Raw genomic sequence first — 22,630 nt, 5'->3', positions numbered from 1 at the left:
AAACCGCTGCTATGGTTCGGAAGGCAGTCAGTTTCAAGCTGACTGACAGCTTCTGGAGTTACCTGTCAGCAGTTTTCCGCAGACCCAGTTTGGCACTGATGCGTGTTATTCAAGTCATCATCGAAACGCGATTTCTGATCTGGTCTGTGTTTATTCAGATCGTGACGCAAAAGCCATTGACAATAATTTGGGTATTTCCATCAATATTAGGCTTCTGATTTGACGGCTTCCACACGGCTTCGTGAACCACATTCACTCACTCTTCTCTGTCGGCTGTTCTGTTATTGTTGACCGGTTCCTGGGCCTCCCAGGAAGTTCTGAAATTGGATTCCTCCCGTTTGGAACCGAACGGTTTTATAATTGCTTTTATAATGATAAAACATCTTTATGGAACATTTTGTCGTGGCATTATCAAAAAAATACCGAGCAGGTTTAAGATTGACTATCTGAACAATTTTAAGCAGGGATAGAGTGCTGCATTAAATTTATTTTTAAAACCAGACCCGTTTTGACTTTATCGTCAGACTTTAAAAGGTTTTTTAAACAGCAAAATTCGGAACTACTGACCAAGAATGTTTTGCACTTATAAATGCTGTATTTAAACTAAAAAGATTTCTTATTGCCATTATAAAACAACAATAAATCAGTGTGAAAGCCAAAAGGCTGCTAAATTGTTACTTAGGTATGTTGGCTTTTGAAGAAATATTCAAGATTCTACTAAGAGCAATTTTCGAGTTATCAAACTTATAGTATGTATTAACAGCATCCGATTAATAAAGGTACAACCAAATATTTTAAGATAATCGAATGCCCCGATCAATGGCCACCTTGGGTTTTGACAAGCTGGGGTGCTTTAATATCTTTGGCCAGCTAGCGCACGAAAATATCCCACTGTGCGGTCGATTAGTCACGATGGAAGGGTTAGTGAAGTGGGTAGTTGCTGATTAGCTATGATGCTTTGCAATACTGATTCGATGTGACTTGAGAAGACAGTACGAGCAGACTGTTTTAACGGAACAGCAGATGATTGGGTTCACTTGATTTGTGCGTTTCAATGACCATTTTTTAAGGCCTTAGTCGAGGAGTTTTGAAATGCTGGCAGCTGAGATTGAGTATCGAATATATTGTTGAAAGAATATGCAGCTTTCGTAGTCAAGTCATTGAAAGCATTTTCACGTTCGCGTAATTTATCCCACCAATGAAGGAAGTCCTGTCTGTAAATCACACCCATCACTAACGGAACACCGATTTCCAGCCGCCTATTGGTTTCGATTATCTCTACGGCGCCGCGGTGGTTCCTTCTGCCTGGCTCCCACTTAATTCCGATTCCCGACCCATCGTCATCGTGGTCGGAAAACGGAAATCCTACCCCGTTGGAAATTTATTCATGAGCTCACCTGTCAATTACGCTTACGATTGATGAAATTTAAATAAGTTAATGCTCTGCCACCCCCACTCACTAGTGGGATAGGGATCCTTTACAGGTGCCCTCTCTACTGATAGTCGGAACCACAAATGGGACACCACGATGGGCTTGACCTCAATAATTGCTTGCTATCATACCGCATCTCGCATCAACGACAGGAAGCGGCTTTAAATTATGGGCTCCAATTTGGATTTGCGTGGGCCTTCCACTTCGCCCTCATGGGAGCCAAAACTATAGTAAAATGCATTTTGTATGATGTGATATTACACAGCGCATACCACGGCGGTGGATCCCGATAATTACTGCGTGTGACCAGTTTTTCAGATCAAGGCACGCAGGGATTTTGATGATGTTAATTACGCATTTGTTGGAGAGGTGTTTGGCAATACCATGGGATATATCATGGAGGGTATTTGCATGCATTTATAATGATATGTCACAAACGGATGTGCGTCGGTAGGGTTTAGTTGGTGCAATCACAAATGGATGCCCGGCAATTATGAATTTCGCATTTTCTTGGGTCCAAAACTGGCGATCGGCTCAATAGCCTGTTCCAAGCAAATCAGGGCAAGCTGTGGACCTGAAAAAGCTACCATTGGCATTGGCTTTGCAAAATCTTGAAGTTTGACACCGATATTGATCTGGTTCCCTTAAGCGCTGGAATAGGCTTTTGAGGTGTTTTTTTTTTCAAAAATTTGGTGAGCTTGTCGGGTCTAATTTCGAAACATTATTTTCCAAAAGTTTTATTCTTCAGGGCTGATAATCGCTTTTTAATTTGTTTTTGAAATCCCGCCAGCTTTCATTGCAGAATCGCGTGTTCTTTGATATTGCCTTCTACGGACATTTTTTCAGACGGATCATACAATTCACCGAAAACTACATTCACTGAAAAACAGTAGTGGCTTCTGTTCGCTCTGGTTCGTCATTCATAAGAGATACAAGAGTTGTTAACAAAAGCTGTAGCTAATAACACAAACCTACAAAAGCTCCATAAACTATTTTGCAGAAATCTGTTGATGAAAAAAGTTAGGGGCAAATGAATGTAAACGAATGCACGAAATGAATGCAAATGATTTTCCATGCCTGGTCCAGGCTCAACTGTTTTTTATACAGACGGTTCAAGATTGAATAATCGTGTGAGAGCAGGGGTAACTGGTCCAGGGATAGATATCTCAATATGGCCAACCGTGTTCCAAGCAGAAATTCAATATCTACATTATATCTGATAGTCAAGCAGCATTAAATGCAACATGCAATTCAAAACTCGTAGGGGAATTGCGTCAGAAATTGGGCAGTCCTAACCAGGTTTACTTGGTTCCTGGCCACTGTGGAATTGAAGAAAATGAAAAATCCGACGCGTTAGTCAGGCATAGGACCAGAACCATTATGTGGAGTTTCTGCTTGTTCTCTTAAAATGGAGATCAAGAAGTGGAGAAAAAAAATGAAAGTGGAGACCAATTGTAACAACACTTGCATTGCTAGGTAATCGAAACGGTTCATAATTCCGAACATTTCAATTACTAGCAAAATTCTTGAATTATCAAAGAAAGATCTCAATGTCTACACTGATTTGATAACAGGACATTGTCCATGTAAATATCACTTGAAGTAAATAGGAAAACTTTAAGAGGATAGGTGTCCATTCTGTGGCATTCGAAATGTAATACCTTGCTGGGAAAGTGCTTTTGGTCAATCTAAGTAGGTCGCTTCACAAAATAGTGATATGATATCAGTATGTCAATATCAATATTAAAACGGGGAATATATATAACAATAGGTGCAAGTAATGGTCGCAGTTATGAATAAAACCCAACACGACAAACAAACCCTTAACAGGTTCTGTCCGTATATTAGGAACCAGTTGACCGATTCATAAAATCTGGTCTATAGAAATAATACCATTAATTTGGTCCTAATTTGGACACGTCTTCTAGAATTTAAAAGTACGACACACATATTTACAAATCATCACGGTGGCCCGCCGACTCAGAAACGTCGGCGACGGCGGCGTGTGAAAAAGTTTCGATGGCGGTGGCGTGGCGCGCCGACTCACAGGTCTACGTAGAAGCAGTGCTGTAAATTCTCTCAATTGAACATATTTGATAAAAATGAGAAAGGCAGCTCTCCGCTATCAAAGGGACCTCCGTCGAATGAGTGATATCAGTTTGCTTAGTCATTTGACGAAGACGCTAAGCCAACCCGACACCAACCTGACTTCTACCAAACCCCAACCCGATGTTGACAATCGCACGCGAGTTTATTCTCTTAGAGATGCTCAATGAAAGAGATATGAAATTTTTTTTACTAATCAATTCGATTTTTTGCATTTGAATATTGCGGGGTTGTCAACAAACTACGTAGCATTACGTCAAATTGTTGAGGAAAAACGTCATCTTTTAGTTTTATTATCTGAAACTCACATTGTAGAAACTGAAGCTATTGATCAGTATAGTATTCCGGGATATACTGTTGCTGCTTGTTTATCACATTCCAGACACACTGGCGGTGTTGCTATTTATGTCAAAGAATCAGTTCAATTCAACAATCGTACCATCGAAGTTATAGATGGCAACTGGTTCTTGGGCATTACAGTTGTACGTGGCATGAAGATGGGTAATTATGGTGTTTTGTATCATTCTCCCAGTTCTAGTGACCAGCGTTTTGTTGAAGTTTTAGAGAACTGGCTCGAGACATTCCTTGATTCTAGTAAATTAAATATTTAGGCTGGTGATTTTATTATAAGTTAGCGTGATAGCTATAATTCGAATCATTTGAAGCGTTTACATGAAAACAAACGGAAGATGAATATACGCGTATTTCCAGGCACAGTAGAACTTAAATTGACCACGTTTATTCCATAATATCAATAACAACGACGAATTAGTAAAATTAAAGTGCTGGAGGAAATATTTGAAGCAAGCTGTTTCGAATCTTGTTGAGAGGAGCGTGGATTTTCCATTCTCGGCCGGTAACTTAGAAGAATCTACAGTTGCTCTTAAGGGGGTATTCCCAATCTTTTGCCTTTTTTCGGCCTGTTTTTCAATTATTTTTTTTTTTTCAAGGAAAATGAATAGTAATGCGCCTAACTCTTTGGGATTCTTGTTTATTGAACATTAAAGTTTACAAATAAATTTTTTTCGACATAAAAAAAGACATTATTGACGTCACAAAATGGCGGCAAACAGACCCCTGTTCGCCGCAAACGCCTGGACGGGCGAAGACTTTTCTCTGGAACGGCTTCATCTGAAACAGATTTCGTGATGAAATTAATAATCTGCATAAGATTCTCTGGAGCTTCTCCCGTTGGCAGCAAAAAATCTTGCAAATTAACAAAATGGCGGCCATATGAAAAACCAGGCGATTTTTAGCCCACTTTTTTGCAGCTTTAAGGTGCTTCAAACAATGTTAAATGTTAATATTTTTGGCTGAAAGTGGGAGAAGCTCCAAAGAATTTAATAAGGAACAAAATGCGCAAAAATTCAAGTCAATATCTCTTATAGTTTCTGAGAAAAATCTTCGCCCGATAAAAAAATTTGGTTTTGAGAAAAACGCGTTTAAAGTTTTGACTTTAGTTAAAACCATTTGGGGGTTCTTACCATTAGTCAGCTATGCCTGGACACCGAATTCGCTGATCAGAAAACGGCTTGGGGGGATGAAGTACAAAAAAACGTGAAAAAAAATTTGATTTTTTGAAAAAAAAGATCGGGAATACCCCCTTAATAATGCTTTGAAAACGTGTAACAATCAACTAGTTGAGCAAAAGTTTGTTTCTTTGATAGACTCGAACAGCTGGTACAATTTGGATCTTTTGCGTCTTAAACAGAAAAGGGACAAATGGTACAAAAAGTTTTGTAGATCAAATAATGACAATCATTGGAATAGGTACACAATCGCGCGTAATAAGTATTCACAATCGATAAAGAAAACTCGTTGTGAATAAGTTCATCGGTAAGATTGATCAGCATCAAAACAACAGAAAAGAGTTATGGAAAATTTTGAAATCTTTATTAAAACCTAGTAATTACAAACCACGATCCATAACTTTTAATGGCACATTAGAACAGTCAGAACAAGTAATTGCATCTAAATTTAATGATTATTTTGCCAACAGTGTTTCATTGATTAATCAATTTATTGAATTGGTTGATGAAACTGACGAAATAAAACAGCCAGTTAATAGTAGTTGTAGAGTTGAAGGTTTTCACCAAATGATATTAGATGAACTTAGAGTTATTTGATTTTCATTAGGAAAATCGGCTGGAGTAGATAATGTTAATGCTAGAGTCACAGACAAACAGACATAACACATTGGATATTTCTCACTGTAAAACATCGTCGCTAAAACATTATCGCCATCTGTTGAGTACACTGTGGTGGGCACTACACTGAACAGATGGCGGTAGTGTGTAAACCTCAAACGTGAGGGAATTGACTATGCGCGCCACAGGTAGCGGTACTACCAACTACGATACTTTTAAATTGTCCGTTAAATGCTTGTTCGATGAACAACTTGCGAGTGTTATGTCTGTTTGTCTGTGCTAGAGTTATTCATGTCATTGGCTCAGGGCTGGTAGCGACCAAATAGTGACTTATAGTTGTAAACAAGTGACTGAAAAGTGACCTAAGAGAAGAAAATTAGTCGTCCTGATGGCATACCAAATAAATTTTTGGTATTTTAAACTTATTCACAGGGTGGGCAGTGAATTTTCATTTTGAAATTCCTGGTTTTATCCCGGTTTTCCCGGGTTAAATCTTAAAAAATTCTGTTTTAATGATTTATTCTGAAATTCAGGTGTAAAAATTTGTTCCTATGGTATGGTTAATTTATTTTTCCCGGTTCTCTCACCGAATTCCTGGGTTTTGGCTCATGGAATTTTATTAAAATTTCTAAGGACCTCATTCCACGGGAAAAAAAAATCTATGAGAACAACATCAAGTGCAATCTGCGTTCATGGTAGTTCTGAGGAATTTTAGATTTCATGTGCAGCCTGAGATAGCTTTGAATAGAATTTAAAGAAAACCTGGAATTGAATTCAAACTAAATTTTAATGAAAACTCATTTCTCCTCCTGTGAACTTCAGAGAAAAATTCCAAGGGCATTCTGAGGATAATTTCATGAAGTTTGTAAAAGACAACAAAAGCGGAGCATATATAAGTCATCGTAATTTTTTGGTTAATACTTAGGGGGTGAAGGAGGATTACAATTAAACCAGGATCTCAAAGAAATTCGGAAAATAATTCCAGGAGCGATTACCAAACAAATTAAGGGGGGAAATTTAAGGAATTTGTGAGGATAAATAAATGGATTCTTAGGAGACTATCAATGTGAGTAGAATTCCAAGGGAAGGTGTGGATTTAACAGGAAATCTGAAATGAATTCAATGAAAATTCAGAGAATCTTTCCATAGGATTTCTTACTGAGGAGAATTTCATGGTAATTCTTAGGAAATAAAAAGAAAATTTGAGGAATATTTCAATGGAATTGCGATAAGTATTTAAACTATATTCTTGTGATATTTTTTAGAGAATTCAGAGAAGCGGGCCAAGTGAATTTCTGAAATAATTCCATTGAAATTTCGGGAGAATACGAGCGAGTGCTGAGGAGAACTCCAAGCGAATTTTCATGAAAAATCTCTGTTGAATATGGAATGGACTATTCAAAGGTCTTCAGCACTACTTGAAAGTTCCCAAAATATTACTAAAGTTAACGAAACTGCCTTGAAGTTCTTTTGTAGTTTGAGGAACTAGTTTAATGCTCGCAATACTTCCGATCGATTTTATTTAACTTCTCTAAACTTTTTTAAGGCTTCTTAAAGCTTCCACAATTTTCCTAACGATCATGAATCTTCTCTTAAGTTTTATCAATTCACTGAATTGCTCTGGTTTGAAGATATCTGTTCTTTCTTAAAGTTTTTTTTAGAGCTTTATTAGCAAGATTAATATCTTTCTTGAAGTTCTCGAATCTTCTCTAAAGTGTTTGCAGTTCTCATGAAGCTTGTTGTACTACCCTGAATTTAATTGAACTGTCTTAAAAATGTGAAAACCTCGATAATTTTCTTAAAATCTCAAAAGTTTTCTGAAAATCTGGGAACTTCTTGAAGTTTCCCGCTAATTTAGTGAAACTAATGGAACTGAACTCCTCTTCTGTTTGGAGCTTTACTAATCTTATTTGAAATGCTCCCAAAATGTCCATAGAAGTTCCTTAAGTTTGTTACGTTAGATTGCATGCAAGTTGTTTTAACCAAGTTTGGGTAGAATTTTGGAAGTGTGTATATGCTGCAGAGGCAAGATTCGACACCTTGGTGACAGATGTCATCATACGACTGGCAGCTTCCGCCAAGCACACACACAGCTGCGTACGGGGCCGTCATCGTGCTCGACAGAAAGCGAGCAAGAGGAGAAAACTAATTCGGTGCTTATTCTCGTGCAGAAAAGACGGAAAAAACGTGCACAAACAACAAGGACGTGAGAATCCAGCATAAAAATCAAACTGCTGTTAGGGAGCATTCCGTTGCGCACAACCGGTGTCGACAATTCACGCCTCGAGAAACCTATCAAATATACACGCTTCGCCATCTTACATCGCCGGATCGTTTGCCTTTCAGCCGGGCAGTAACCGCTAAGCGGCACAACCGACATACGATCCTCAATCGCTGCTGACAAGATCTAAGCAGAGTGAAGTGGACGACAGACGAACGGAGGTCAAAGCCGAGATTACACCGGGAACTTGCCGTTTGTGACCTGGCAACACACCAACCGGTAAGCCCATGAAGCGCTTTACACACAGCACAACTGACTTGGTTTTCCTCCCGCAGAATCCTCTCAACGCAGCGAGAAACGAGCGAGCCGATCGGACAGAGACAGCGACGTTGGTCGCTAGAAACAAAGCCTTCCAGAGGGAAGTAAGTAACGCTGCTAATTACCATGGGAACCTCGAGATTTACGGCCTGTTGGCTTTTTTTTTTGTTTACAGTTCCGATTGCTGCTGTCCGAATCACACAGGGCGAACGTGAGTGAGTCGTACGGGCCGACGGGTGGCATATACAGTTCAGTTTGAGAACCACGCAGTTTGCACCCAGTGTGGGGGTGCAAGCAAAACGGAACGGCTGCCCATACCGACCGCCAAACCAAGATCCGAGGAGCTCTCAAGGAAGCGGCGCACTAGTTCGCGCGCCGGAGAAGACGGTGGTACGGGGAGACCATCAGCCATCGATTCCGAGCTGACAGGCTCCTAGATCATATCGCGGTGTTGGGGCAGGTGCCACGAAGAATCTTCTAGTCGGACATTCCTGGACAGCAACGAGGAAAGGAGGATCGAGCCGTGTCAGGCTGTCGCTTGAATCAACCGTGTGGTGCGGTGGCGGAGTTGAAGGCAGCGCAGCTGGAGGCGTAGGGAGGACACGATGCAGTACCGTGAGTACGAATACGAAAATGAAGAAGATTATAAAGAAAAGTTGTAGGAAGCTCGGTAGGGCATAAGCTATAGGAGCGCAGGACTGCATAGTCAAGAAATGTATTACTGGAGTTAGAATAAAACTTGCATGTGGAACTTATTTGACAGTTGTGGTGCGTTTTGCTGTGTTGGCCGGTCCGACCAAGGCCTTCTCTTCCTAGCCGAGGTCGTGTTTCGCAACAAGTTCTCGTATTTTTCCTTAAATTCCATAGACTTTTATGAACTTTTCGAAGTGTGTCTGAAGATCTCTGTACTTCTGTGAAGTTTTCGAAATAATTTTGAAATTTCAGGAACTTCTTTATGCTTCCGCAACGAAATAATTAATATAGTTCTATGATTTTCACTGAAGTTCTCAAGATTTGTCTGAAGTTCAAATGATCAAAACTGATTTATAATTTTTTCAATAGTCTAGAGATGTTTTCTATGCTTATACCTTAATTTCTCTTAATTGATCAAATGTTTCGGTAAATTTTCTGATATATATGTATAATTCCTCGAATCTTCTCAAGTTTTCTCGGAACTTCACTGAATTTAATGAAACAATCGAAAATATCTAAATTTTGTAGAGAACGGAATGTTTTGAAAATATCGGTGCTTGCTGAAAAATTTCGCATTTTTTTTAAATTAATGAAACTTCGTTGATGTTCTCTAATCAACATAGCTAAATTTTTGAAATTTTTTTAAGTTTTGAAATTTCTATATACTCTCAGATTTATTTTTTTTAATGGTCATATAATTTTTATTGCATTCCAGAAATTTTCTCTGAGTAAACCGCAGTTTCCGGAAATTCCCTGAGTTTCTTAAACTTCTTTAAGGTTTCTGCGATTTTCTTGATTTTTTTTTGAACTGCCCTTTAATTCACTGATCTGTCTTGATGTTCTCGAAGTTTCCCTAAAGCTCTCAATTCTAATGAAGATCACGGTTCTGCTTTAAAATAAATGGAATTCTTGTGAGCACATTTAAACTTCCCTGGAACTCTCTGGATTTCTGTGAAGATCCTGAAATATTTCTGAAATTTTCATAAATTTTCTGAAGGTTTCTGTACTGAAGTTCTCGGAACATCTTTAGGGTCTTCTTCTTCTTCTTCGCATTTCAAGCTTATTGCATATCGCATATTAGCTTATTGCGTGCTCTCAACTTAGTGTTCTAGATGCACTTCCACAGTTATTAATTGAGAGCTTTCGATGCCTGTACCATTTTTGCATTGATATGATTGTGTGGCAAGTCCAATCATACGTCTATGCCCAGGGAAGTCGAGAAATTTTCCAACCCGAAAAATTCCTAGACCGAACCGGGAATCGAACCCAGCCACCTCCAGCATGGTCTTGCTTTGTAGCTGCGCCTTTACCGACTGAGCTAAGGGAGGCCCCAATCTTTAGGGTCCTCGATTTTATTTCAGCACGTCATGGAACTATCCTGAATTTGTCTAAACTCACGCTTATAGGGTTTTAAACCAATCCATTATTCTGGGCTAAAGTCTCGGATTCCTTAAGAGTCCCGGAGTCCCTTAAGAGCTCTCCTCAAAGATCTCTAGATCTAGCTTTTCTGAGATAAATAGAACTTCTTAAAAGTTTCCACAATTTTGCTAGTACGAAACTTCGAAACATTAAAAATGTTGTTTTTTTTTTTAATAATTACTTTATTTGTACAGGCTCAATCGAATAAACTTTACAGAGCCGAGTTATCATTTTCGATAAACATTATTACTAAAAATGTTATGATCATAGACTTACTAAAATGAAGTAAAGCGGTTCCTTTAAAACTGATTGTCATGTTTTATAAACGTTTGCGTTAATTGTTGTTGTTGTTTTACAAAAAAGGCATATTTTAACACATTTCATAAATAGCTTTATTATTATAAACCTACAAAATAGCCGTCAAAGATATGAAAAACCTGGAAAACTCAGGGAACTTTTTTTAGCCAAATAAGTGGACACCTTGTAGATAGAGAAAGACGATTAAACGTCAAAAAACTCTATACCTGGTCGTCAACTTCGAATTGTTCAACAATTAGAAAAAAAAATTCACGTAAATGTTTAAAATAGTGGCAGATTACAAGAAAAAGTGACTTTAGTGACTTGGCCTTAAAAAAGGAGACTTTCTAGTCACTGGCTTGAAAAGTGACTCGCTACCAGCCCTGTTGGCTACATCTTGCTGGACCTTATTAATCAATCATTGCAAACTGGACTTGTACCACAAATTTGGATGGAATCCTTAGTTGTCCCTATTCAAAAAGTTGCTGGAACGATTAATGCCGAAGAGTTTCGTCCTATCAACATGTTGCACACATTAGAGAAAATTTTAGAACTTGTTGTTAAAGGCCAGCTGTTGGAGTATTTAAATAGTAATAGTATGTTGATACCAGAACAATCAGGATATCGAGAAGGTCATTCTTGTGAAACCGCGTTGAATTTTATATTAGCGAAGTGGAAAAATAACTTGGAGTGTAAAGATACGATTGTTGCTGTTTTTTGGATCTGAAACGCGCTTTTGAAACAATTTCTAGGCCCTTACTGTTAAGTACGACCAAGCGCTTTGGAATTACGAGTATTGCATATAAATGGTTTGAAAGCTATTTATCTGACAGAACTCAACAGACTGTTTTTAATGATTCTGTTTCCATTCCCGTGGGGAATAACTTTGGAGTGCCCCAGGGAAGTGTATTAGGGCCCCTGTTATTTATTATGTATATTAATGACTTGCGACGTGCTTTGCGATTTTGCGACATTAATCTTTTTGTAGATTATTTATTGCAGCTAAGGATTTAGATGATGCCGTTTTACACTTGAATGAAGATGTGCGTTTTCTTAGTAGATGGTTGAAGTATAAGCAGTTAAAATTGAATACAAGTAAACCTAAATTTATGGTAATTTCATGGAATCGAGTAAATGAGAACGTCTCTGTTGTAATTGATGATGAGACAATTGATCGCGTTCGGGAGATTAAACGATTTAACTATTGCCAGTAAAATACAGCTATACAAATAAATTATTTCTCCGCATCTAGACTTTTGCCCTTCAATTTTATTTGTGGCTAATGCAACATAAATATCGATATTACATCGCTTGCAGAATAAAATAATGCGTTTGATTTTTTGATTTTTTTAACTTGTTCGTTTATTTACTAGGCTCAGTCGTATGCGTTTGATTTTGAGATGTAATAGATTCACTTCCTCAACTTTGATGCTAGACACCTTACAATGGTTGCCGGTGAAGCAACGAATTGTATGTTTGACTGTGGTGTTCATTTTTACAGTAGTTAACGGATTGCTGCCTCGATATTTGTGTGATCGAATTGAACGAGGAATTGACTTTAATAGGCATAATGCTAGAAACGCGGTTGAAATAAGAACACCACATTTCTTGACTTGTGCTTCACAAAATTCATTATATTTTAAAGGAATAAATGTTTTCAATTTGATGCCTAGACATATCAAACAATCAGTAACACTCACAGAATTTAAAAGACATTGCATTTCACAGGTTTGAACAGTTATCCAGTGATTTTTTTTATGAATTGAAGATACCTTGAGTTAGTAGTAAGTTTTCTGGCAAGTGTTGGGGGTTCGTGCGCATTCCTGGCATTGCTGAAAATTATGATAGCATCTGATTGCGGGGTTGCTAGTGTAATAGGATGCTTTGTTGATTGTTCATTAACTCTTGAATGCTTGTGATACTTATTTATAAAAAAAGCGTTTCGTTCCGACTTCCCCAACGAAGGCACAGGTGTTTCAATTTAAAATAACTTTTACGGATTTGGAAAGAAAACATTGTTCATAGCACCGGAATTGTCACAACCTGTGGAACTCCAAAGTGATTTACCGCGGCTGGTAGCTTGTTATCAACTGTAATTAATAGCAATGCAATTGTTTTGGAACTTTGGATTATTTCACCGGAACCAGTTTTCGGGAAAACCGGACGTTTCGGAACTCCGGACCGGTTAACTAGAAACCATTTCAGTCTTGCAATACAACGGACTAGAATTCTGAAAACTCAGAACACTTCAGAGTCAGTTATGAAAACAACTTTCTGGGCGGAAAATTTCTAGAAAACAAAAAGAACCGGGACGGAGATGAACCTGCTATAATATACATAATGTTCCCGGCTCGTAATTAATGTCTATTAATTATACAACATACCCACATGGTACGTACCAGCGACACTCTCATAGAACGCAAAAAAAAATATTCACTTCTCAGTACCTGCAAGGGAACCACATGCCTGGAGTACGTTTTTAATCATCCTCTGTACCGGTCCTTAACCCGCAGCAGGACGGGGGGCTTTAGGTTCATTATTTATTATTTTTACATACGGCCGGAGAACCACGACGACAGAAAATTGTTCTGCAACGCTTCGTTGAAGTCCGTCGGTTCTGAAGGATTACTTAAACAGATTTAAATTTTTCAAGCAAGAAAAAGAGCGGTTCGCTACTAAATCAGCAATGTGTGAGTGTTTGTGCGGATGATGTCATGAGCCTTTTTGTTCCCGGTGAAAAGCCACAAGAGAGCAACTTTTCAACTTGGCAAAGGTTTTTCCGGGGCACAATAAAGCCGCACGTTGTTCTTGCGGTCCATGCTCCTCTTCGGAAGGGGTGAAAGCAAACCGCAGCAAGTGGGATTAAATAGATACATCGGTCATTTACCGAGGAGCATACTCGCGACGCCTACCTAGTCGGCAATGTGCATATCACCACCATCATCGTTTGTAATGACACGGCATCAAAGCTTCTCGTTTGCCATCAACCCTCTACCACGGAATGCAAAAAATAAGTATGTCGTACAAAAAGCTAGTCCCTCATCTAGAGTCCTAAAATCCTGCCGGTCGTCGTCGTTGCGCTATCGGGCTTCACTCTGCACAAAGTAGCACCCAACATAACCTCAAAAATGGAACCAGACAGCAAAGCAGCGACCCACGACGACGATCAGCTCTCCAACGGGTGGGTGGTACTTACTTTTGCCGCACTTGTCGAGGTGGTTCGTTGCTGACAAATCGGAAGTACACTGGCATGTGCGCGTGCCGGGATCGCAGACGGACCCGGCAAAGCCACAGTCAGTGGTGCTTTCGCATTTATCACCGAACATAAGCGTTCCCCGGCCGGCTGAATCTGAAAAACATGGAGAAAAAAAGAAAACAAGAGGGAATTAGGTACATTCGGTTGTGATTAAACACAGGACAGATTTGCGAATCATTTGGTTGCGGAAATGATTTCGAGTCGCAGTCGGTTGGCTTTGGAGAATAATTAATCATGTTACCATGCCTCTGCGTTAACTTCCCTTCAGATGTCGCTGCTGTTCTGAATGGTGACATCTATCGGGAATTACGCTTACACTTAGATTCGTTAATAGTTAACAGAAGGCAGTGCGGTCAAAACATGTATATCTATATATATATATACAGTTGGATTAATATCCGGAGTCCCTCCTTTTTTACATATTCTATGACAAAAATTCTTGCCAAGCTCCGCAAACCCCTGAGCCAGTCTTTGCCAGCCAGTTGACTCTCGACGTTTAACAGGTGCTGTATTTTAATCCGAACCGCCACCTGAAAAGCCAAGCTGCGGATGTCTCGAACAGTTATTCCGTAACAGGACACTTCCAACTTTAGGATATGCGACACCAATTCGCTTTCCTCTGCGTTCGAAAAAACAGTAGCAAATGATCCGATATGCTTTTTTTCTGGAGTCACCGAAATAACGTATCGTCTTAGAGTTGCACGTGGAACACAATACTCACGAGCCGTTTGATTGACGGATTCCCTACGGTTTACTGCTTCCACTGCCCGTTCCATGTTGTCCTTTGACCACTTTTGGCAGAACTGAACTCTTCTTGTAATTGCGGATCATATTACCGACACTTGCGATACGCATCAAAACAAAAACAAAACACTGCAAAATTGGTGAGGTTACTTTTTTTTCTCTGCTCACTCTACCCATCCGATAGTTGCTCACTATGCCCCACCCTATGTAAAAAATTTCAAATGGTAGTTTTGATATCAAATTGAATACATTTTATGTGTAATATGATGCAAACAGTCTGCATATGTTTAGAAAACATGTTTATGCTAAATAAATACCTACGACGCGGTATTCTGAGATCTTAAAACCTTATTTAGAATCATCAAATTTTTATATTGCGCAGACAAGATATGCCAAACTTACACATTTTACGACATTTTTCAATGTTTAAATACGTTTTATACAATAATTCTCATGAAATTAATTGCAGTGGCGGTATTGAAATAATTTATTTTATTTTCTATTTTGAATAAATAGAAATGTATTCACTACATACATTCACTGAAAAACAGTAGTGACTTGTGTTCGCTCTGGTTCGTCATACATAAGAGATACGGATTTGAGTTGATAACAAAAGTTGTAGCTAATAACAAAACCTACAAAATCTTAATACATCATTTTGCGGAATTCTGTTGATGAAAAAAGTTAGGGGCAAATGAATATAAATGAATGCCCAAAATGAATGCAAATGATTTTCCATGCCTGGCCCCGCCTACTCCTACGGGAAATTATAGGTTTTCCAAACCGTCAAAGACATCAGTTGATTTGTTCTCCCAAGTAACAATTTTGGTTTTATGAGGGTTCCGTAGATCATGATTTAGACTTGTAGAATGCTATAAAACCTCGATAAAACCTGCAATGATACTTGGGCTACTAGATCAACCAAGACTGCAATAATGTCTGTAGTATCGAAAAATGTCCAATCAGATTCAAAGTGTCTATGTGGATCATGCATGATCTATTTCCGAGTAATCGTAACCGAGATGTTCAAGGTTCTTCAAATCGTCCTGGAGTTCAGATAATTTGTTCTACTAGATCAGCCGAGATTGGGACAATGTCTTTAGTATCGAAATGTTTCCAGACAGATGCACAGTGTCTATATGGATAATGTATGATTTATTTCCAGGTATACCAGATGATCTAGGATTTTCAAATCGTCCTACAGTTCAGATGATTTGTTTTACTAGATAAACAAAAATTGGGATAATATCAGTAGTATCGAAATATCGAGTTGGGAGTCCTAGAACATTCACGGAAATAGGTTGGCATGATTCACATAGGCACTGCAAATTTGTTTGGACATATTTCGATACTACGGATATTGCATTAGTCTTGGGTTTGCTAGTAGAAAAAAAATCTGATCTTCATAATGATTTTAGTACCTATAACATCTTGTATACGTAGCAAAAGGTCGGGCACAATCCACATAGACACTTTGAATCTGTTTGGACATATTTCGATACTACTGCCATTATTGCAGTCTTGGTTGATATAGTAGAAAAAACCAACTGACCTCCAGGACGATTTGGAGAACCAAGAATATCCGGTATGCATGGCAATTACTCGCATACATACGATTCGTTTATGATTTGGCAACGAAAAATGCTATGTTCATATTTCATTTTCATTTTGCAGCGTTTGGTGGGGCAATGGGAGCGCAAGTCAATCCAAAGCCGAGGATAAAGGAAGGGTAATGGCTGAATAGTCTATGCAAACCACTTGAACGTCATGGGAAGGGTTTCGAGAGGTCGGTTATAGCATAGAGGTAACTCTAAGACCACTAGGTCCCGAAGAAAATCATTATTATTTTTGGCTCACTCAGTACCAGAACAACGGTCCCACTCACCCCTGCATGTTCTGCATGAATCCACACACCCCTGATGTTATCTGTCAAACTTTCATAGCGAATCAAAACAAACATAGTGTAGTAAGAGAATTTCAACTAGAATAGGGTACGTTAATCGTTTGCTTGGGACCAATAGGCTACTAAAGTGGTGAGCCAATTTAAAATCGTTAGTTTCGTATTGATTGTTGGTTATAGGGGGTTTTGAGAAAATGACACATAGTACTAGATTTGTGCTGCAAAATGTATACCAAATTGATAACATAAAGCAACCATCAAAATAAACAGACAATATATAAAAAGGCTCGTTGCCAGTTGCTTTAAAGGCTAGTTGCCTCCCTAAGCGGACCCCCCGCATCCTAACTCTTTTGTTAATCTACTTAATGTTATTAGGCTGTCTAAATTTTCTTATTTAAGTTCGTTTGATGATTATGATATCTCATTAGTCTAATATAATAAATAATTGAAATCTCTAATCTACCTAATCAATTATAACCCATGCTTTATTAAATACATGTACTTGTGTGTGTAATCTAAAATTTAACGTGTATCAAGTTGTGTTTGCCTTTGAACTATATTTATTATATATTAGTTCATCCCAGGTGACACCTTCAAGTAAAATGCTTCACTTTGAAGATAGTTTCCTAACTGATTTTTAAATTATATAGGGTATATGTTCCATATACGCTCACACGTTTCCACTATGTCGTCCCACAAAATTAAGTATGGATATGTCACAATAGAAGTACGCCACAGTGGAAATCCTGAGCCATAGTTCAAACATGTATCCCAAATCAAAATGAAGCACGTATAAGATTAGTTACAATACCATGTACAAAAATGGTGTTTAACATTGTTTCCTGAGTAATACCTACTTCAATGAAAACAACAATGAAAGCTTGTCACACAAATAGAAGGAGCACTGATGGGCGTTTTCTGAAATGTTTCAATAGTATAATTCCCGTCCAAACCCAAATAAATCTATCTGTGTAAAAATAAATAAAATAGCAGTGATTTGCGGAAAAAGCCGCCAGTATCGCACCCAACGTCAGTGCCTATACGTAAGCGTACTACAACGCGGCTCTCAAACAAATGAGTAACAAGTGTGATACTATCACTTCAGGCTAGAACTTTGATTCTCTCGTGCAATGGTTCATCAGAGAGGGGAAGCTCAGTAATCCTCATCGCATGCTCATGACGCTATTCTGCCACGCCATGAGCCAACGATGCCGGACCTAAACCAACCGTCTCCAACGCTCCACTATGAAGCATAAGATTAGGCCCGCCCACCAACGTCCAGGTTAAAAACTAGCCAAGAGGAGGGAACGAAAAATGCTATGTTCAATGAACAAAATTTGAAATTTTCGCTCCACAATACTTAAACGATTCCAAATCGGATCCTGACTAACCTCTCAAAATTTGAACCCATTTGGTGAGAAACTGAGATGGCACAAACCATTTGAAGTTTGTATGGGAATTACTATGGTAAAACCAAGATTTTTGTTCATGTCTATCTAATAATTCACCATATCGGTCTGCTTCAAAAGCTTTCAATTTTACTTGTAGAAAATTTTCCCAGCTACAACTTTGCTGAAGACCACTTTTTGATTAAATGCAAGGATCGAAAGTTATTAATGGTTCAATGCACTGATGTCTTATGATCATGCTCAATCAACTGCTCAGCAGGCAACATTGGTGTTTCTGGGGCGTTGAATAGGACACACAAATCATGGCTACTATGTCACACTCCAAAATACAGTGTTGCCTACAGAGCAGCTGCTTGATCATGTCAAAAGTTTACCAATCTCTTGAATAATTAATAACTATTTCCTGTCTTGTTTTACATAGAAACGATCTTTAGCAAAGTTGTAGCTGAGAAAATTTTCTATAAGAATAGCTATCGAGCTGTTTTGCTGCTCAATATCGAAAAAGACTAGAAGGTAATGAACAAAAAGTTGAGATTTCCCATAGTAATTTACATGTAAACTTCAAATGGTTTGTGCGAAGTCTGTTTCTAACCAAATGAGTTGTAACTTTTGGAGGCTAATCACGACCCGATTTGAAACCATTTAAGCACTGTGGAGCGTAAAAGTCAAATTTTGCATCAGTCTTATGTTCATATTGTAAATAAAAAAAACATGAAAATGTCTCACGTTGGACAGACCCCAGGGAATTTCCGTGTCAATACGGTGTGACTTATGGAATTGAGATTATTTCTCGATTATTTGCAGGGTGTTTGGTTTGAACCGGTAAAAAGTTGAGAGCCAAATGAACAACAAAATTGATGACAGCAAAAAAAAGCGGGACGGAAAGGCTACAATAAATTCCACAATTTTTGTGACAGCCCATAAGTCCCTTCGCGATTTTCGCGACATCATTTAATGTTTCCGCGATTTTCGCGACTGAAAGTTCAAATCCGTGACAAATCCGCGAAAATCGCGAAATCCGCCGCTGTTGTTGCAGCCCTGCAATTGGTACTTCACGAATATTTTTCTTAGCCCCGGTAGAAGTAGTGCTAATGAATATAGGGAACAAATTCACCAACCTGCCTCAATTTACGAGCGACCCCCAGCTCAATAAGGAATGTCTTCTCCCACCAACTATGTTGTCGCTCAGATGGTCAAACCGTTAGTTCTTATGTCATAATCCCAGAAAAGAAGTCCAACTCAGACAAGGGAATCACATTTCCTGCTAACGAAACGAGAGCCAAAGTGATGACGTAAGCTAGTGATACCGAATGAGGTGTTTTTCCACCTCATCCGACTGGTTTACTCAAGTTCATTAATTTCCACGTCCATCATTATAGCGGGATTTTCTGTGTAATCCATTCATTTGGAATGGATGGAGTAGAGGTGAGATGAGGTTACACATCGATGATGTGGATGGTGTAAAGACGCCTTATTAAGACAACTTCTCCGGTGATTTCTTTCTACTTGCTGACGAATGACGATAAGAAGTTTGCTCGAAGTATTTTCTCTGAAAATGAAGGCTGATCTTGAATGGTTTAATGTGGCTCATGTAATGAGATACTAAACGCCAAATTGGAGATCTTGCTTCCTTGCTGTATTAGGCCCTTTTACCTGAGAAGGGATAATGAAGTCCTTGGGCGTTGATTTTTTGGCATGAAGGTGCATCATTAGACTGATGCAAAATTTGACTTTTTTGCTCCACAGTGCTTAAATGGTTTCAAATCGGGTCGTGATTAGCCCCCAAAAGTTACAACTCATTTGGTTAGAAACAGACTTCGCACAAGCCATTTGAAGTTTACATGTAAATTACTATGGGAAATCTCAACTTTTTGTTTATTGCCTTCTAGTCTTTTTCCATATTGAGCTGCGAAACAGTTTGATAGCCATTCTTATAGAAAATTTTTCAGCTACAACTTTGCCGAAGATCGTTTCTATGTAAAACGAGACAGGAAAAAGTTATTAATTATTTAAGAGATTGGTAAACTTTTGACATGATCAAGTAGCTGCTCTGTAGGCAACACTGTATTTTGCAGTGTGACATGGTAGCCATGATTCTCGTGTCCTATTCAACGCCCCAGAAACACCAATGTTGCCTGCTGAGCAGGTGATTGAGCATGATCATAAGAAATCAGCGCATTGAACCATTGATAACTTTCGATCCTTGCATTTAATCAAAAAGTGGTCTTGAGCAAAGTTGTAGCTGGGAAAATTTCCTACAAGCACAGTCTGCTTTTGAAGCAGACCGATATGGGGAATTATTAGATAGACATGAACAAAAATCTTGGTTTTACCAAAGTAATTCCCATACAAACTTCAAATGGTTTGTGCCATCTCAGTTTCTCACCAAATGGGTTCAAATTTTGAGAGGTTAGTCAGGATCCGATTTGGAATCGTTTAAGTATTGTGGAGCGAAAATTTCAAATTTTGCATCACTCTAAGTGCATCATCTTCCAGAGCACCGTTTTACAAAAAATGAACACTTTAAGATTTCATATACTATACATATACTATCTGAAGATAGTACACACAAAGAACTAAAATTGTTGCTATAAAAATAATGCAATTTCAAATTCAAAGTTCCCTTAACACCGTAACACTTTCGAGTCGTAATTTTACAAGTGCATATTTTTTAAATAAAAGTTGTTGAGGTTTTCCCAGGTTTTTTATCAGGAGAAAATTCCTGAATAGGGTAAACGCACCAATAGTGGAGGTACGTTAGTGCAATGTGTTCCTAGAGTGGCTTATGGAGACATCATAAGTCACTATATGTGTTGGAAGTAAGAGAACAAGCACAATACCAATACCAATACCCCTGTTATGTGATTTATTTTATGAGTGTGGATTAGTTGGACAGCCCGGAAGCAGGAATGTGTGACCTTGTCTTCGGCCGAAGCGGAATATGTTGCACTCGCTGAAGCAAGAAAGGAGCTACTTTGGCTTATGAAGCTAATGCGAGAATTTGGCGAGGGCATTTAGGGGCTGTTCATAAACTACGTAGACAGTTTTTTTGGGATTCTTGCCCCTTCCTCCCCCTGCGTAGACAATTGTCCATACAAAAAATTTAAAATTAGTATGGGCCGTGGATAATTGTCAGCCCCTCCTCCCCTAAACGTAGTTTATGAATAGCCTCTCAGCAGCCGGTGACCATCCAAGAGGACAATCAGAGGTGTATCAGCATGCTGGGCGTCGAAAGTGATACCAGACAAACGAAGCTCATCGATACCAGGTACAATTTCGGATCAAACTAGCAAACATGAAGGACACGATTGCCCAAGTAACAACTTTGGATTTATGAGGGTTCTGTAGACCATGATTTAGGCTTGTAGAATGCTATTAAACCGCGATAAAACCTGCAATGTTACTTGGGTGGCCTGTAGAACATCGACCTTGAGAAGGAGTGTTGGAAGTAGGGAACAAGAATGATGAATAGCATGCCATGATTATATTGATGTAGATGATTAGATATACAAATATCTTTGCACCACCAACCGAACAGGATGTATTATCTTTTGCCGAAAAGAATAGGAAAATATTGCACTAATGTACCTCCACTATAGGTGCGTTTACCTTATGAGAAAAGTAAAGCTTGGAATCGTTCAGTCTATTAGTACTACTCCTAGACTGAGTAAAATTTTGTGATGTTTCCTTGCATAATTCACTTGATTTTTCTTTAGAATTCCCATTCAATTCACCTCAGAAACATCTTGAAGTTCTGCTAAGAACAATATTTGAATTCTTTTATGAGTTCTTCTGAAAATTCACTTGGAATTTTCCACAGAATACTATCTAAATTCATCTAGGAATATCCTTCCGATTCCCATGAAGCTCTTACCAGAATTCTGATTTTCCAGTTTCCTGATTTTCTGATTGGCGACTTTCTTATTTTCCGATTTTCAGATTTTCCGATTTTCTGACTCTCTGATATTCTGATATTCTGGTTTTGATTTCTGTATTTTTCTGAATTTATGATTTTCTGAGTAGGCCGAGTTTGGCGTCAAGAAGCAGTGTTAGACTTTTGACAATATCTCAACGATTGGTTTCTCAAATCTTACGGTACGTATGGAAAGGTAAATAAATGTGGAAGCCATCAGTACTAATAACATTCCGTTTGGTGCTAAACTGCGCTAGATTAAGAAAGACTAAGTGCGGGTTGTGCTTAATAGGTCGGAAATAGGGTAGTTAACCCTAATCTGATTTTCTTATTTCCTGATTTCCTGATTTTCTGATTTTCTGATTTTCTGAACTTTGGATTTTCAGATTTTAAAAATTGTCTGATTTTCCGAATCTTAGGTCATCAGATTATCATAACTACATGATTTTTGATTTTCTGATTTACTGATTTTCTGACGTTTGGATTTTCTGACTTTTTGATTTTCCGGTTTTCTGAATTTGCGATTTTTCTGATTTTCTGTTATTCTGATTTTCTGTTATTCCGATTTTCTACTATTCCGATTTTCTGATTATCTGATTATCTGATTTTTTGATTTGTATGATTTGATGATTATCAGATTTTCTTATTTTCTTTTTTTTTTATTGTCAGATTTTCTGATTTTCTGATTTTCTGAATATATTATTTTTTGATTAATTTCATCTATTTCCTATTTTCTAATTTTAAGGTTTTCTAATTTGCTCATTTTCTGATGGAC

The 22,630-nt window shown here is 38.3% G+C and overlaps 1 protein-coding gene across 5 annotated transcripts in view; it reads right to left on the bottom strand.

Annotated features, from left to right (window-relative positions):
- The window catches only part of jus (julius seizure), a 452,703-nt gene that overhangs the window by 264,728 nt on the left and 165,345 nt on the right, over positions 1–22,630 (bottom strand). For all 5 annotated transcript variants that reach the window (XM_065229845.1, XM_065229844.1, XM_065229846.1 and 2 more), the window contains exon 3: positions 13,830–13,982. In XM_065229845.1, the coding sequence (XP_065085917.1) occupies positions 13,830–13,982 (153 nt within the window). The remainder of the gene's footprint in view (positions 1–13,829; positions 13,983–22,630) is intronic.

Source organism: Ochlerotatus camptorhynchus, unplaced genomic scaffold, assembly GCF_037179485.1.
Source record: "Ochlerotatus camptorhynchus isolate MF236.1 unplaced genomic scaffold, CSIRO-AGI_Acam_v1.1 ptg000323l, whole genome shotgun sequence".
NCBI lineage: Eukaryota > Metazoa > Arthropoda > Insecta > Diptera > Culicidae > Ochlerotatus > Ochlerotatus camptorhynchus.
The sequence above is the reverse complement of the archived record's forward strand: the minus strand, read 5'-3'. Positions and strand labels throughout refer to the sequence as shown.